The sequence below is a fragment of the Neofelis nebulosa genome, chromosome 13 (genome assembly GCF_028018385.1).
Source record: "Neofelis nebulosa isolate mNeoNeb1 chromosome 13, mNeoNeb1.pri, whole genome shotgun sequence".
Classification (NCBI taxonomy): domain Eukaryota; kingdom Metazoa; phylum Chordata; class Mammalia; order Carnivora; family Felidae; genus Neofelis; species Neofelis nebulosa.
In genome coordinates this window covers 90,613,855-90,629,591 of record NC_080794.1, presented here as the reverse complement: position 1 = coordinate 90,629,591, position 15,737 = coordinate 90,613,855, and the positions used below count along the sequence as shown (strand labels likewise).

Genomic DNA, 15,737 nt, shown 5'->3' with positions numbered 1-15,737 from the left:
ATGGCCTTTGGCTTTGAAGATAAAAGCAGCATCTGCCTGCTTCCTTCGCGGCGTCCTGCCTGCGGGGGCCTTTCTGGTTGTGACGGCCTCCCGGGAGGCTCTTGCTGGCATATCACCTGGCGTTCCGGCCGGAACGCAACGCGAGACCATTTTCCTCCGGTTTCAGAGGCTTTGCTGACGCTGGGGCTGAGGTCAGAAACAGTCTCATCGGCGATTTTTCTTCCTCGTGCACAAAACCTTGGTCACCTTCAGGGGGCTTCTGATAGAGGGTGGGTCTCGCCTGTGCCCAGCAGGTGGAGGGGGCCGAGGAGGTCCCTCACTCAGGGGAGATGGGCCCTGCACGGGAGCAGCTCAGGGCTTGGCTGGCCAAGAAGCCGCCACGGGGGCCCTGGCTGAATGAATGGCTGGCCAGTCAGATCTCAAGAAACGGAGCCCTCGGGAGGGTGGGTGCTGGGGTCCAGGGAAAAAAGCGCTGGAGGACGGAGAGCAGTTTGGGGACCAGACCACCGTCTCCAAGCACTGCAGTGACCAGCCTCCATTTGCAGCTGGTTCCTGCAAAACACTCGGGGGTTTTCCCAGCGAGGTTGTCTTCGCGGGGAGCACACTGACAGCGGCTGGAAGAGGGCCCGGCTCCTGCGGCCGTGGTGCCAGCGTCTCCCCTGCGTCTCATCCTCCTCCCCCTGCCACTCCCAGCAGCGACGTCTGTAGGTGCAGATGTGCCACACGGGGACACACCCCCCCCCCCCCCAGCCAGCCATGTGGCACCTCTGGTCCCCGCCCAGAGGTCAAGGCCTGTCCACAGTTCCGTCTTACAGCTGCGTCTGCCAGGAGTGTCCTCAGCAGCATAGACACCAGGGAACCAACAGCAAGTCAGGACCTAGAGACGACGGGGAGGGCGCGTGCCCGAGGAACGCCAGGAGCAGGAGGCTGTGCGGGAAGAAGGCAGGGCCGTGACCCGGCACTCAGTGACCCGTCCAGCACGTGCCCACGACGCTGGCCGGCGACGACACCCCAGCGTGGATGAAATAGAGAACGTGCGCGGGGCTCAGGAGAGGCTGGCGGCAGAGTCTCCCGGTGGCCGGCACACCCCGGCGCTCAGACGTGCCTGGATCACAGTTGCTGATGGTCAGGAGCTGATCGCGGATCACGGAACACGGCCCCGCGGGGGAGACGGAGTCGGCACAGAACACCGCCCGGCTGCAGAGGGACGGCAGGACTCTGCACGCGAGGGTTTAAAATTGCTGAAAAATTCCACCGTTCAAAGGCGAAATCTCGGGGAAGTGCCAAAGTGTCGGGAAGCGTGGGCTGGACATAAGAGAGAAACAGCCGTGTGCTGGACTCAGTCCTGGGCCCGCCGGGTGGGCAGGATCCTGAGGCAGCCCCAAGGTCCCCACCCCCGGGTGCACCCCCGGAGCAACCCCCTCGTTTGAGACTGGGTAGGCCCGTGAGCAGGGTGGCGGGTCAACCCGGAAGGACATCACATGATGTAACGTAAGGCTGGGGCTCGTACAGACTCTCCTGTGGGTGTTGGAGAAGCCAGCCACTTGGCATGGGGTGGGGGGCCACGGCAGGGAACACGGTGGCCTTGGGGCTGAGAATGGCTCCTGCTGGCACCCCGCAAGAGTGGGGAGACCTCCTTCCCGGCCCCGTAGAATGAACTTACCTAGACGTGACCTTGGGGACGCGGGAGGCGCAGGCCTAGTGAGATCAGGCTCTGTCTGCAGCGATGCTTGTAATCGATCCTAACGGCGATGATCCGGGGACCTCTGGGAACAGCTGGGTCTCACAGACAAGGCTGTGCCCCCACACGTGGCAAATGTTCCAACATGGCCATCCATCCGTCCCATCTGCTCTGATCCCCAGCCCTGGGTCCCACACCTGGTTGTCCCTCTCGCAGCCACGGCCGCCATCCTCTGAACTTGGGCAGCACCCGATAGCATGGCTCTCAGGTAATGTGACAACACCTGTTCTGTCACTGTGAATTGCAGTCATTGTAGACGCGGCTTATCTCCTCTTACAGATTGCAAATTCCTTTGGAGGCAACCATATACCATTAATTTTTAATGATTTTATTATACGTCTAGAATCCCCCAAATTATCATAATCCTGGTAGAGTTAGTTACGTGACACCGATTCTGTGACATCCTCTGCCCTCCCTAGCGAGCTGAGAGACCAGTCCCTAGCAGGTGGACAGGAGCCTGTGTGCCTGGGCTGAGCCGAGGCGGCCCCCAGTTTCTCTCCACAGCTGCCCTAACGGTGCTGTGGTCGGGAGCCAAAGAATGATGGGATCGCTCTGCCTGGATGCTTCCCCAGGAACCCTGCCCCCAATCCCTGGGGCATGTCCACACTTTACCATGTTCTCCTTGGAAGAAGTCCCCGGGTGGAGCCTGGGTCATCCCGCCCAGTAACGGAGCTCATGAATATTAACAAGGGGTTTTGACTTTTGTTAGTAAAGGTAGAAAGCGTCTATTTAAAAAACCCCACACGTTAAGGTGTACCAAGTAAGCACCTGTTTATTAAAATAGTGTCTCTACCAGCAACACGTCAATGTGCTCAGAGGTGAGAGGGTGAACGGGTTTTGTTTTTGTAAAGCCACCGTTAGCTTGCTGTCTCCTCTGGGCCCAGGGTTCATTCCCCGCCCGGCGGGCCCGAGTAGCCTCCCTCAAATGCGCAGCACGTGTGACTGCCCGCCGTGGCTCCCCAGGTCAAGTGCAGGTCCTCCGTCAGCCTGGGACTATCCCGCCTCTCCCCGACCCCTCCCTGCCCCCCAGCGTGCTCTGCCGCTGGCACTTGTCACATACCCCCAGCTCACGAACACGCCTTTGCACCCCAGACAGCCCCTCCTGGACCCCCCGGCACTTCGGGAGCCTGAGGAGTGTCCATGTTCCAGAATAGTCAGTGTTCTGGAAACTGACCCTGGGGATGGGGATGTCCCTTCGCCGTGGCCTCTCCGTGTCCGGGAGTGTCCCTCATATGGCACAGATGCCTCGCAGGGGATCATTAGCTCGCTTGTCTGCCTTGCCCCAGGCCACGGGCTCTCCGATGTCAGGACCTTGACTTTCTCTGAGTCCTCAGCACGCAGCGTGGGGCCTAGGGTGTAGGCAATCCCTAGTCCATGCTCTTAAGTGGATAAATCATTGTGTAAATGACGTAAAGGTTTCCTTGCTCTGTCAGCGGGGAGAAGCTAGAAGCTCCGTGTCCCATGGCGGGGAACCACTCGCACCAGGTCACGGTTTCTGATTTGTTCTCCAGCAAAAGGAACTGCGATTCTTGGAGAATGGTCTGACTCTAGGGCTGGGGCAGGAGAGACACAAGATGAGGCTGGGGCACCTTGAAGTTCAGAAAATAAGGAAGGGCCCCCCCAAAACGATGATGGGGTACGCCAAAGGCACGCAAGAGCCAGTCAGAAAACCTCTCAACGGCCAAAGCTGGAAGAATGTGGGCAAAAACAAAGCATCTGGATGATATTGGGTTATAACCCAGGTTAGAAATACCCATGAGCCTGTAATGATACAAATAAGTGATGGGATAAATAAGTAAATGTGGGGGAATCGATAAATATCCCCTTGAGAGTTCCAAATAGTTCGTATTGGGATACCCCCCCCCCAAGAGGTGGAACATAACCCGAGGAGTGGGCTGCACACAGTGAATTTCCCCAGTGACTTTCCCCCCAGAAAGCACAGCGGGAAGGGGACAAAGAGTGAGTGTGTGCAGGACAGAGCTATTGAGCACAGCCTCAGCCCAGTGGTCTGGGTCCACACCGAGTGTCGTCAGTCACGGTGACAGGAAGTACTGTGATGTGATGGATGAAGACAGCACCTTGTTCTGTGCTTTTCCCCAAAACCCAGAACCCTGGTCTAATCATCTAATTATCTAAAAGATAATCCTAATAGAGGCCATCTTACAACACTCCTGACCAGCAAAACCGTCAAGGCCAGAATAACAAGGGAAGTCGGAGAAACTCACATGACACTGTCACATGCTGTCCTGGGTGGGATCCTAGGCAGAAAAAGAAAGCTGGGTCAAAACTAAGGAAGTCTTTTTTTCTTTGTTATTTTTTTTTATATTTATTTATCTTTAAGAGAGAGAGACAGAGTGAGTGTGTGAGCAGGGGAGGGGCAGACAGAGAGGGAGACACGGAATCCGAAGCAGGCTCCAGGCTCCGAGCTGTCCGCACAGAGCCTGATGCGGGGCTCAAACCCATGAACCACGAGATCATGACCTGAGCCAGACTCAGATGCCTAACCGACTGAGCCACCCGGGTGCCTCCAAAACTAAAGAAGTCTTAAATGTGGACTTTTGTTAACAACCGTGTAGACAGATCTGGCATCCATACTGACGTAGGATATTCACAGTATGGGAAGCTGAGTAGGATATGTGGTCACTCTGTAATATTCTTGTTAACTTTTCTGTAAATCTAAAACTATTGTAAAGTAACATGGTTTGTTTTTAAAAACATGGCCTACCTAAAAAGATTTAAATATTGACTAAAAATCAACTAAAATTGTTGCAAAGTGCAGACTACAAGAAATCGCCCTCTGTCATGGTCTGCGGGGTTCTGAAAGTTTTTACCGTTATTTCTGATTTCAAGATGTGACGTTCCAGAATGGCGTTCCAGCTGCACAGATAGAATGGGGGCTTCAGATCAGCGGCACGTGGCCCTGGAAGAAATCCAGGGAAGAAATAGTGGCACGAGTGTAGAATTTAATTTCCCAGCGCTCTAGGTGTTGATTTCCTGGAACGTTGGCGTGCCTAACGCTCTTGTGCAAGGCTGCGTCGCTGAGCCCACGGCACCCCGATGCTGTTTGCCCCCATCGATGATTTCAGCATGACCTCGGGCTCTGTGTTAGATGCTAAAAACAACTCTGTTGAATATCTTTCTTCAGGTGTCAGCGTTTTCTACCTGGGAGAAAGAATTACACAAAATCGTGTTTGATCCGCGTTACCTCCTGCTAAACTCTGAGGAGCGGAAGCAGGTAACATGGTGGCGGGCTGGCGGGCCCTGGAGACCCAGCGCGAGCGGGACGCTCCTCCTGACGCTCGTGACACGCACACGCCTGTCACGTTCATTTTGTCAGAGGGGAAGGGGTAGACCCGGTGGTCTCGCGTGTGAGCTTGTGCGCAGCAGTGGTTACCGGTGCAGAGGACGGTCATCCCCTCAGTGTCTTAGCAAACCATCTGGGGATGACCCCACAGGACAGGTGAAAATGCACGTGCTGGGAACACTGACCGCACCCCAGATAGCTGTGTTAAGACTCAATTAAGCTCTTACATGATGACATTGAATGAGAGGAGGGTCCCGGAAACAGTAAGAGGGCGTATGAGGGAAGGGGTGGCAGGTCCAGAGGGCAGGTCCCCAGAAAGGGCAGAGGTGGGCGAGAGGCAGCTCGCCTGGAGGACACGTTAGCCTGGCCAGTCTGCGCTGGCTCCTTGTCAGCATAGATCATGGAGCCGATACGGCTTCCAAGACGAAGCGGACGGACAGAGGGACGGGCGGTGCTGACTGCCGGCTGAGGGACTGGGCCCTGATGCACAGCCCGGCCCGGGGTCTGGTGTTCCCTGGAGGTCTCTGGGGTCTCTGGTTCCTGCTCCAGTCCTGCCTCTTCTGTCTGCACTCTTCTGAGTGTGAAATGATGCACATGGAAAGTGGGTCATCGGATCGGCCGCTGGAAACAGAGAAGGCCGGAGAGCTGTTTCAGACGTGGCCTCTGTCTCCACGGCCCGCGTGCTATCAGACAGCAGAGCCCGGGGCCCAGAGGACAGAAAGGGCAACCCCATTTCCAGCTCTGTCGTGGGTCCTGAAGTTTCCTCAAGCACACGCCGGCACGATCAGTGAAACACCGAGCGGGCAGAGCCTCGGGCTTTCGGACCCCTGCCCGTCCCGCCGATGGCAGGGCCCCGCTGGCACACGCCGGGGCTTGGGATGGTGCTGGGTCGGCCACACTGGAACACGGAACTTAGACCTTTGAGGAACTTAGAATTAATGACCTTTTTGTTGCATTGCAGCTGGCTTGTATTTTCCAGAAGGAAACATCTGAAAACGTGTGAAACGTGTTAGCAGTGGCTCCAAAAAAAAAAAAAAAAAAAGTTACAATAGAGTCAGAGGAGGTTAGATTACACACACACACACACACACACACACACGCGTGCACACAGCTGAAGAAAACTGTAGACTTTAATCATCAGTAATATTTCACTCTTCTGTGCGATATTAAAGAGCAAACAGTCAGACTACTCGGCTGTGAGCACTCGTAGTCTGCTTGTTGTCGTGAAGAATGCCTTACTTGGTTAAGACCCGCACGCTGGCCATCTGCGGACCGTGCTTTCGCTGATGGCGCGGTCAGCACCATTGTTGCCAGTTCGGGGGTGTTTTTAGAGACCGTTAGCCTCTTTGAAGGAAGCTGAGGAAGCCCCCCCCCCCCTGCAGGGTCTTACGCTTACCGCCCGCCCCCGCCCCCCCCCCCCCCCCCCCAGCACATGATGGGAGCACGCGGCGCTCGGTGTGCTGCTGAACTGCTCTGGGGGCGTCCTGCACGAGACTCGCGCGCGTGAGCACCACGGGGCTGCGCGTCACCGCCCCCCCCCCCCATGGCAGCAGGTGCAGCTGTGGCCATCTGGGCTGGGATGTCCGGGCCCCCACGCCTGGATGTGTGCTGTGCAGACAGATCAGACCAGAGTGCACTGTTCGGGGGACGCCATCAGACAGAGGAAACTTCAGGGTCACCAGTCTGCAGCGTGGCCCCGGGGGCCCTGGGAGGAAGAGCGGGAACTGGGCCTCGCTGGCGGTCGACACAGAGCAGCATCAGAGAGCCCTGGGATCAGAAACCACCCGCGACTCGGGGGAAGCCGCAGCTCCTATGAACACTGGTGCTGGAGCTGCGCCGGAGAAGGAGGCGACATCCAGGCCACCCGAAACCCCAGTGCTCCTCACGGGACGCCCCCCCCCCCCCCCACCGTCGACGGCAAGCATCCGGCTAGAATCTGTACCGGCCGCGCTGTCACATGTTTCTATGGGGAGACTAGAGCTCATGGTGGGCAAACTGCCAATGGCCCGTGCTCCACAGGGGGCTGCAAAGGAGAAGTGACTGAGCCCAAACAGAGACGAGGGGTCGGGCCGCGCTCAGCAGACCTGTTTCCACGGTAACGGATAGTGTTTCCTCTTCATTATGGGAGGACACGCCACAGCGAGACAATGGCCAGTGGTATCTCTTTTAAAAAGTCGTGCCCCCCTTTGAGTGAAGCTGGTGTAATTTGTCGAAGCCGGGAGGAAAACGCCGCTACGTTAAAGCACAGCGGCGTAACTAGAGCGACAGGGCAGAGGGAGAGGAGAGAACTCGGGTTCCGTGGGTGGGCGCTCCGGGGTAGGAGAAGCAGGTCTCCCGCGGCCAGGCAGCGTTTCTGTCCAGACTTAAAATTAGTAGAGCAAAAGCTCTGATGATGCAGCCCCACACTTTTATGTGGATAATAACCCTTCCTTCACCTGTTTTATTAGTTTAAATTCTAAGACAGCCGGCGAGGTTGCACACCACTTGCCTTGAAGGTGAAATAAGCCGATATAGTCCTACTTTAATATATAAGCACACCTTCTCCATTTAAGTCCTGCTCCTGAATGCTTCCTTTCCGTGCAGAGTCTTCAGGACAGGGGAGCATTGGGTGTTTATAATCCCACAAGGCGAGTGGCCACTGAAAGGCAGTGTGAAATCCCCGTCCAAGCCGAGAGAGCCTCCTGCATTGGCCGCGTCTTCCCCGCCTCCCCCTCGGGGGCAGGAGTGCAGGAGACCCCCAGAGCGCTCGGGTCAAAGTCTAATGTCCGCAGTGGCCTTGGGTCCAGTTGGGACAGAGTTGCTGTTTATAGGCCTTCCAGGGTCACACGTGAAAGTTGTATTGATCTTTTTATTCATGTGTGCGCACACTTTCAAGTCATCTCCGGTATTTTCTTTTTAATGCTCTTGAGGCTCGGATAGCATTAGGAATGAAGCAGCTGTCCCTACCTCCTTCAGGCTCCGGTTTGTAAATGGCACCTCATACCGCAACGATGCGCTGCCCCCATCCATTGAGGGACTGACGCCTGCAGAGAGGGTCCTCGGTGTCGCGTCACTGTGTTGACTGTCAGCTCGCAAGGGAGAGGGTCCCGGGGCCATGATGCACCTGCCCACCAGACGATACTCGTATCCTTCAGGCTAGGGGACGGGGTTCTCCTGCTCAAAACCCACTTCTTGTCCAACTGGGGATCACGCAGTGTCCGAGGGTCAGGTCTTCGCTTTGGGTCTGACCACCCAGAGGCTCCATGAGGCCCCCAGGAGAGGCTTGCCGTGTCTGCATGACGCCCCCGCCCTGATGACCAGACCATAAGTGGTCTTCTTAGAGACTAGAGGCTGGGGGATCAGAGATGCTGGGTTGACTTTCTTTCCACAAGTTAAAATCACGTTTGGAGGCTCAGATACCAATTGTGTCACTGTAGGAATTGACTAGAACAAATGACAAAACCTCATGTGTTCCTGGGACGACCAGCAGCGATGTGAAGGTCAGCCAGACAGCGCATGACCCTAGAAGCTGCTCACGGAATTCCGAAACAAGAAACAGGACCCACCCCCGCCCCCAAGCGGGGCTGATTCAGCGTTTGACCCCGAGATTCTCTTGGGAATCCAGGCTTACTTATGTAGACGCTTGGTTCAGGAGAGCCCCTCCCTGGAGGGGCTGTGCCTTCCACCTTATGGAAAAGAAAAGGCTTAGCCACAGATGCTTGCTGTTCTTTTGTGTTGTGTTTGAGGCACAAGATTTCATTTCTGATATGCAACCTGTAATACTTTTCTGTGTGTGTATGTGTGTGTTTCAAGATATTTGAACAGTTTGTCAAGACAAGGATAAAAGAAGAATATAAGGAGAAGAAAAACAAATTGCTGCTCGCCAAAGAAGAATTCAAAAAACTTCTGGAGGAATCTAAGGTGTCACCCAGGTATGGAGACAGAAATGCCGGGTGACTTTGGGGCGGGAGACTCACCGATGACTGTAAGAGGGCTTTTAAAATCTGTTCTGGTTAAATCGTGTAACCTACCATCGCGGAGACCTCACAAGCGTAATGGTGAAGTTGTGGGTGACTGAGCCACCAGCCCTGCCTGCCTGCGCGGCTCACGGTTCTCTCTGCTCCCCACACCCTTCCATTTTGCTGCCCTGCCTGGCTTTCCAGCGTGGCCACCCTGACTCCCATGACCTGAATAACTAGTCAGTAGGTCAGCACTCAAGATGAGGGCTAACCTCGAATCTAGGGATCAGAAAGTAAGCGCACGGAACACGAACTCGGAGAGTAGGCATACAGAGCCCGAACAGCAGCAGTAAAATAAACCTCGCCGTTGGTTGCAGACGTCTCCCCAGTCGGCCAGGGTGGAAAGAGAAGGGACACACACCAGGGCAAATGAGCCAAGTAACTTTGCTGCCAAAGTCCCCTAAAATAACCTGGCACTGTTCCCGTGAAATAAACCAATAGGAAACTGGATGTTAGAACTTAGAAAAATGCATGAACTTAAAAGTCTTCTTTAAAATTGGCTTCTATGTAAAAATGTTTATTTATTTATGAGAGAGAGAGAGAGAGAGAGAGAGAGAGAGAGAGAATGCAAGCAGGGGGAGGGGCAGAGAGAGAGGAGACAGAGAATCCCAAGCAGGCTCCATGCTGTTAGTGCAAACTCATAAGCTGTGAGATCATGACCTGAGCCAAAATCAAGAGTCAGACGTTTAACTGACTGGCCACCCAGGCACCCCTAAAATTGGCTGATATTTAAGAAGTAACGAACATTGTACTACTTTTAGAAATATAGGACTATAACTTTTATAAGCCAAAAAAATTGACTTCGGTTTATTTTTATTTGGGGTTGAGATACATCTGAATGGACGTTTATGCATTATTATTTTTAATAATAATGTGGGCACTTTGGCATTTTAGTAATAATGCATAAATACAACATTATTTTTTTAAAAAAAACATTAATTGGGGCGCCTGGGTGGCGCAGTCGGTTAAGCGTCCGACTTCAGCCAGGTCACGATCTCGCGGTCTGTGAGTTTGAGCCCCGCGTCAGGCTCTGGGCCGATGGCTCGGAGCCTGGAGCCTGTTTCCGATTCTGTGTCTCCCTCTCTCTCTGCCCCTCCCCCGTTCATGCTCTGTCTCTCTCTGTCCCAAAAATAAATAAACATTAAAAAAATAAATAAATAAAAAATAAAAAAAATTAAAAAAACATTAATTGATGTTTGCTTTCTGTGAAGACATAGGCTCCCATGTTTTGATTGGTAATTATCTAGTTCACCTGGTCAATAATTGGGTGTTGGTTATATGGTCCTTATAAAACCTCTCCAAGTATTTAAAGGACAGATGTTTTCTGAATGGGGAAAAATGTAGCATGAATTACCCCCATCACAAAAGGCTAATCTAGAAGAGCAAATGTTCATCTAAACGTTTGTAAACTGTGATTTCCTGTGGTTAGAGATGAGAACACTGGCATCTCTGTGTCCCCACATGGTGACCCTAGGAGAGAGGAGTTGGTGTGGAGCCCCTGCCTCCGGGCACAGCCCCCCACCCCAGCCCTGCAGTGGAGTGAGGCATTGCACCTCCTCAGCCCTGCAGTGGAGTGAGGCATTGCACCTTTCTGAGCTTCCGGCATCATCTGTGGGCAGTACGGCTACGGCAGACTCCCTGGGTGGTGCAGACGTGGAAGTGAACATAGCACCTGGCAGGTAGAAGGAGCTTGGTGACGGAGACGCCTCTCATCACCATCATCACCATCCCCACCACCAGCTCCATCACCATCATCATCAAATATTCTCAATCTGTCCATTGGTAAAATGTTAACAATAAGTCAACACATTCCCCTTCCCGTCATGAAGACAAAGGAGAACATACTCATAACGCATCTGGCAATTAGGAGAAAGATCTCACACACACACACATACGCACAGAAGGAAAATGACTGATGGAAATCAGAAAGTTAAACTTACTCTTCTTTAAAGGTAGATTAAACTGCCTGCTGTGTTAAGAATGTGCACCGTGCATACGTACTTTTGTGATTATTAAACCATTTTGATGTCAGAATGGCTGATTCTGCAACATCGTCAAGACTTTACAGACCGCTTCACCTTCTCCTCTCACTGTTCCATAGGTATCCTAGTAGCATGCGTGCAGTTCAAGTCGCTGCACACGGGTGGCCAGGTGAGCTAAGCACAGGCCATCTGAGCACCCTCGAAGCAGCCTCTCGGGGTTCAGCAGCTCCGCCAGTTACACTGTGCTCTGACCCTGCCACCACAGCCACGGGGACAGCCAGAGCCAGCTCCCAGTCCTGCCCAGCTCTGGGGGTCCTGAGATGGGGCGAGGGGCCACGGGGGTCCTCCCCTCGGTCTGCCGCTCAGGCTGTGGGGTCTGCACTCTGTGCTTCTTCCCAAGGCCACACTGTGTACCTCCTTTAGGTGCAGGTGGGCTGTGTCCCCAGCTGCCAGAGGGCAAAGGGGCGTGCTGTGCCCGTGACTCAGGGGCTCCCCCGGCCCACTGGAAGGCCCAGAAGAAGCCAGGATGCCCCCACGGCATGGCTGGGGGGGCCACAGATTTGTAATTCTCCCTCTCTTCTCAGGGACACTTCTTTTCAGAAGTGCCCCGAGCAGGACCTTGTAGACAAGATCTGTGCTCAGCCTCTGAATGGAAGATATGCTGGCTGCTATCCAGACAAGGGAAGAGATTAACAAGTCCCTGTGATTCTCATCTTGGAAGGAAGGAAGGAAGGATGAAACAAGGGTCTTAGTCCTTTAGTCCATTTGGGCTCCTGTTCCCAGGAACACAAACCAGGGGCCTCAAGCAACGGATATTCCTCACAGTTCTAGAGGCTGGAAGTCCGAGATCAGCTTTCTGGCTCAGGGTCTGGTGAGCCCTTAGTGACCTAGTCACCTCCCAAAGGCCTTGACCCCCCCCCCAACACTAGCACCGGGGGGTGCCGGGAGGTCCACCTAGGATCCTGGGGGATGTACACTTTCAGTCCAGAGAAGGAGGAAGAGGGAAGAAGGAAGGAGGGCAGCAGAGAGAAGCGCTTTCTTTCTGAGATGCGCATGAGCAGGCACAACCCCGGGGCATGACCCAGGAGGCTGTGGGGCTGGACCAGGAAGAGGGACGCTGGTGGCAGGTGGGGATGTGTCCGGGGTCCTGACAGCCATGTCAGTGCAGCCCTCCTGTTTATGTGTGAAACAGCTGTTACATTATAATCCTTTGATACAAGAGTGAAATGTCTGCAGCGGAGTATGAAGTCCTCCACAAGGAGAAGCGGGAGGACTTTGGATCCCCGGTCGGAGCTCACGTAGCCCTTCGGGCCTGTTCCCGGCTGCCAGCTCGGGCCTGGGAAGGGGGAGGCAGTGGGGACCGGTGGTCGCGAAGGTGCCATTTGTCCCTGCAAGGGGCTTACCCACTTGCCCTTTGAGCCGCCCAGACCCTGCGTCGGACTCCCGGGCCCGTTCAGTTGACCTTAGGTTCTTCCACACGCCGGCCGCTGCCGCCAGGTGCCCGGGACCTTTGGCGGGAAACAACACGGATCACAGAGCCTCCAGTGGAGCGGGGGGCGGGGAGGAGTAGATGGCACAGTTGGGCTTACCACGGTTGTGGCTGTTGACAAGGGCTGCGAGGGACCCCGTCTGTAGGGTGAGTTTCCTCAAAAAAGACACGCGGAGCCCGACTGCCAGTGATGAGAGCAGACGTAAGGGACAGTGTGCCAGGCAGAGGGGCTGCCTGAGTGGCCTGTGGCAGCCAAGACATCCTAAGAGGGGACAGAAGGGGACCCGTGTGGCCAAAGCAGTGGTGGACGCAGGTGGGCAGTTGAGAGCTCCGAGTGAGGGAGGCTGAAGAAGCCGGAGAGTCTGGGTTCATCTCCAGAGGCTGGGGAGAGGTCGCCATGTGGGTATTCGGTGGGGTCAGGATCCCAAGGGCCCCCACGGGGAGTGGCACCCAGCACGGGAGTAGCTGGGGCAGGTGTGGGATGCCCATTTCCTGCCCCAGATCCCACCCCTGTCCCCTGAACTGCCCCAAGTCCCGCCCCTGTCCCCGACCTTCCCCATGTCCTCTCCCTGTGGCCCGAGGACAGCTAGATCGGGTGGTAGCAGCTGTCTACCTCTGGAGGTGATGCCAGCCTGCGGGGGTCAGGAGGTGCGGAAACCGCTCCCGGGCAGACAGGTCTCAGGAAAGTTCCTGTTTTTCAGAACCACGTTTAAGGAGTTTGCGGAGAAGTACGGCCGGGACCAGAGGTTTCGTCTTGTTCAAAGAAAGAAGGACCAGGAGCATTTTTTCAACCAATTCATACTTATTCTTAAGAAACGGGACAAGGAAAACCGACTGCGGCTGCGGAAGATGAGATGAGTGTGTGAGAGGCGCAGTAGGACAGGTGCGGAGCGGAGGGTGCCGCGCGGGGCTGCGCGCACTTCTCGGAGGATTACTGTTTCATATTGAAGCTCTCTTTTGTACGGCGTTCCGAGTCTGATGCGTTTCTCATTGCCATGGTAGGTCGCTCCCTTAATTGTTTAATTATGCAAAGTACTTGTAATCTGTACAAATCATAAACCCACCGCAGGTTTGTAGCTCAGCAGAAATATCTATATCCCTCTCAAGGTGTTTTCATGAGTTGATCTGAGTACCTGAAACTTTTCTCCAGACCTTTGTGTGTTCCCTGGGTTCTGAGCCCCGTGGCGCGGGGGCTCCTTCCGAGTGCTGGGTGTCCGTCCCGTGTCCCGAGTAGTAGCAATAGCATCATCATCACCAGTCATAGCGACGACCCTGAGCGCCTCCACACGTGGACCCCGGACCCCCGCAGCAGTCCGAGGGGGCGCCGGGCCCCAGACAGGGCGGCCGCGACGTCTGTCGGGGGCCCTACTCAAAATGGGATTATTTTGTACAAAATCATCATACGAATAGTTGAGTTATTTTTATTGTATGCCCAGTTTGCATGAGATTTTTCTCATCATCTTTGTATAAAAAGAATTTTAAATTTTTTTTAATTAATAAATATTTTAAACCAGTGTGTTTTGGTGGTAAGATTTCCACTGCGATCTCCAGCGGCAAAGCAGTGTTTCAACTGAAGACAGTCTGTTTTGAAAGACTCCTAACAGTGTTTGTGAACACACACAAGGGCTGAGCGAGCACAAACAAAAATCCTGCCTGTCAACCTGCCCGTTCTGGGGGGAGCGATGGTGGCTAACACCCAGCTGATTAACCGCGTTCTCTAAATTGTCGCCTGTTTATTTCGCGGCTTACGGGGCCTCTCTTCAGATACGCTGCCACTGCCCCAGGGCACAGCGACACCTCCTCGCCTCCCCGCTCCCTCTTCAGTGCGGTGAACACGCTCTCTGCCACGCGTATTAGGACGTAATTGGGCGGGTTTCTCTCTTCTTTGGGGTAAGCCCTGGTCTCAGCACCAGTGTTGTGAGGCTAGCTTCTGGGTTAGATCTGGGTTCTGGGGCCATCACTTGGGTTCAGGCAGCAGCCAGTGGGGTTGGGCATCCGGGGCAGGGGCCAGGAGGCAGACCCTCCGGTAAGGGTCCAATCTGGAGTAGAAACCACCTTGTAAACTGAACAGAGAAATTAAATGGAAAGAGTTATCACATATAAAGGCATTCGGGTAATGAGGCTGCTGAGTCCGGGTGACCGCCAAAGAACACACAGACGACAGCCACAGGAGCAGACGTGACCCCCAGGGCTCAGAGAAGCCCCCACGGAAGGAGCCCCCCGACCCGTGCAGAGATGGGGACCTCCCTGGAGAAGGCGCTGCCGTGGCTCTGGGAGCGCCAGGAGCCCGCCCTCTAAGATGCCGGGAAAGTGGCTCGTGTGGTGGGTCTGGTGGCATACCCTCGCCCAACAGCACCCGGAGAGATGGCGGGCTGGGGGAGGCGGCCGGCTGTGCGGGCCTCGGGACGCGGAGCCGGGACAGAGACGGAACCCCCGGCAACCCCTGAGGTTCGCACAAGCCAGCGGCCCTCCTGCCATCTGTCCCGTCCACTGGAAAGCCAGCTGACTGGCTCCTTGCCCCGAGAGAGGCCGGCTGCCTGGCCACAAGATCCCACGTGACTGCACCCGCGTTGTCAGCGTGAAGTGTGACCTGACCCCTTCGGCGTGCAGCCGGACGTACGGGGCAGCATTTAACCTCAGATGGAGAGGCCAGCGGCAGGGCGGAGCCTGAGTGGTTCTGGAAGACCTCGGTGGACCCCTGCTCCCCTGGCTGCTGCCTCCCCCTGCTCAGCTCCTTGCCGTCCGTCAGCTGAGGAGGAAGGGGCAGGCCCAGAGTGGCGGTCACACGTCCTGCTGTGCTGGCCTCAGCCCCCACCCCTGGGTCAGGAGTGGCCCCGAGGGCAGGTGAAGGAAGTCCCCACGGGGGAGCATCAGGCTAGACCGAACGACAGTTCTGTAAACTTGCCTGGGAGACGAGAGGGGGCCCGGGGCACGCGTCTACACTGATTTGGGGGCTGGCTGAACCGCTGGCTGGTTGGGGGTCTACGAGGTGCAAGACTGGGATGGGGGCGATGAAGAGGTGAGGGGAGCGCGGTGGGCGCAGCACTGGGAGTTCGCACGTCCCGCACTCTTTGTACGAAGCTCTGAGACTGGGTCACTAGGTGGGCGGTCCTGGGTGTGTGGGCCCGTCGGCCAGTGTCTCCCTCCCCACTGTTCCTGGTCTGTGTGCACCGACCCAGACCCCTGTTCCGGGTTGGCCCCGTGAATCCGCCCATTTGGTTTT

General features: G+C 55.3%; 1 protein-coding gene and 1 long non-coding RNA gene across 3 annotated transcripts in view; one reads left to right on the top strand and one right to left on the bottom strand.

The window, feature by feature from the left end:
• Positions 1-14,028, top strand: part of TCERG1L (transcription elongation regulator 1 like) — a 197,133-nt gene extending 183,105 nt beyond the window's left edge. Inside the window, exons 10-12 of the mRNA XM_058698155.1 lie at positions 4,887-4,976; positions 8,838-8,956; positions 13,216-14,028. Coding sequence (XP_058554138.1) covers positions 4,887-4,976; positions 8,838-8,956; positions 13,216-13,372 — 366 coding nt within the window. The 3' untranslated portion in view covers positions 13,373-14,028. The remainder of the gene's footprint in view (positions 1-4,886; positions 4,977-8,837; positions 8,957-13,215) is intronic.
• On the bottom strand, positions 2,488-4,892 carry LOC131493589 (uncharacterized). Of its 2 annotated transcripts, none has more exons than XR_009252770.1 (3): positions 4,573-4,892; positions 3,906-3,999; positions 2,488-3,294 (listed from the first exon to the last, which is right to left on the bottom strand). It is a non-coding gene; the product is annotated as an uncharacterized LOC131493589 (long non-coding RNA). The 2 variants fall into 2 exon arrangements; XR_009252769.1 differs by lacking the exon at positions 2,488-3,294 and adding an exon at positions 3,413-3,502.
• Positions 14,029-15,737: the final 1,709 nt, after the last annotated feature.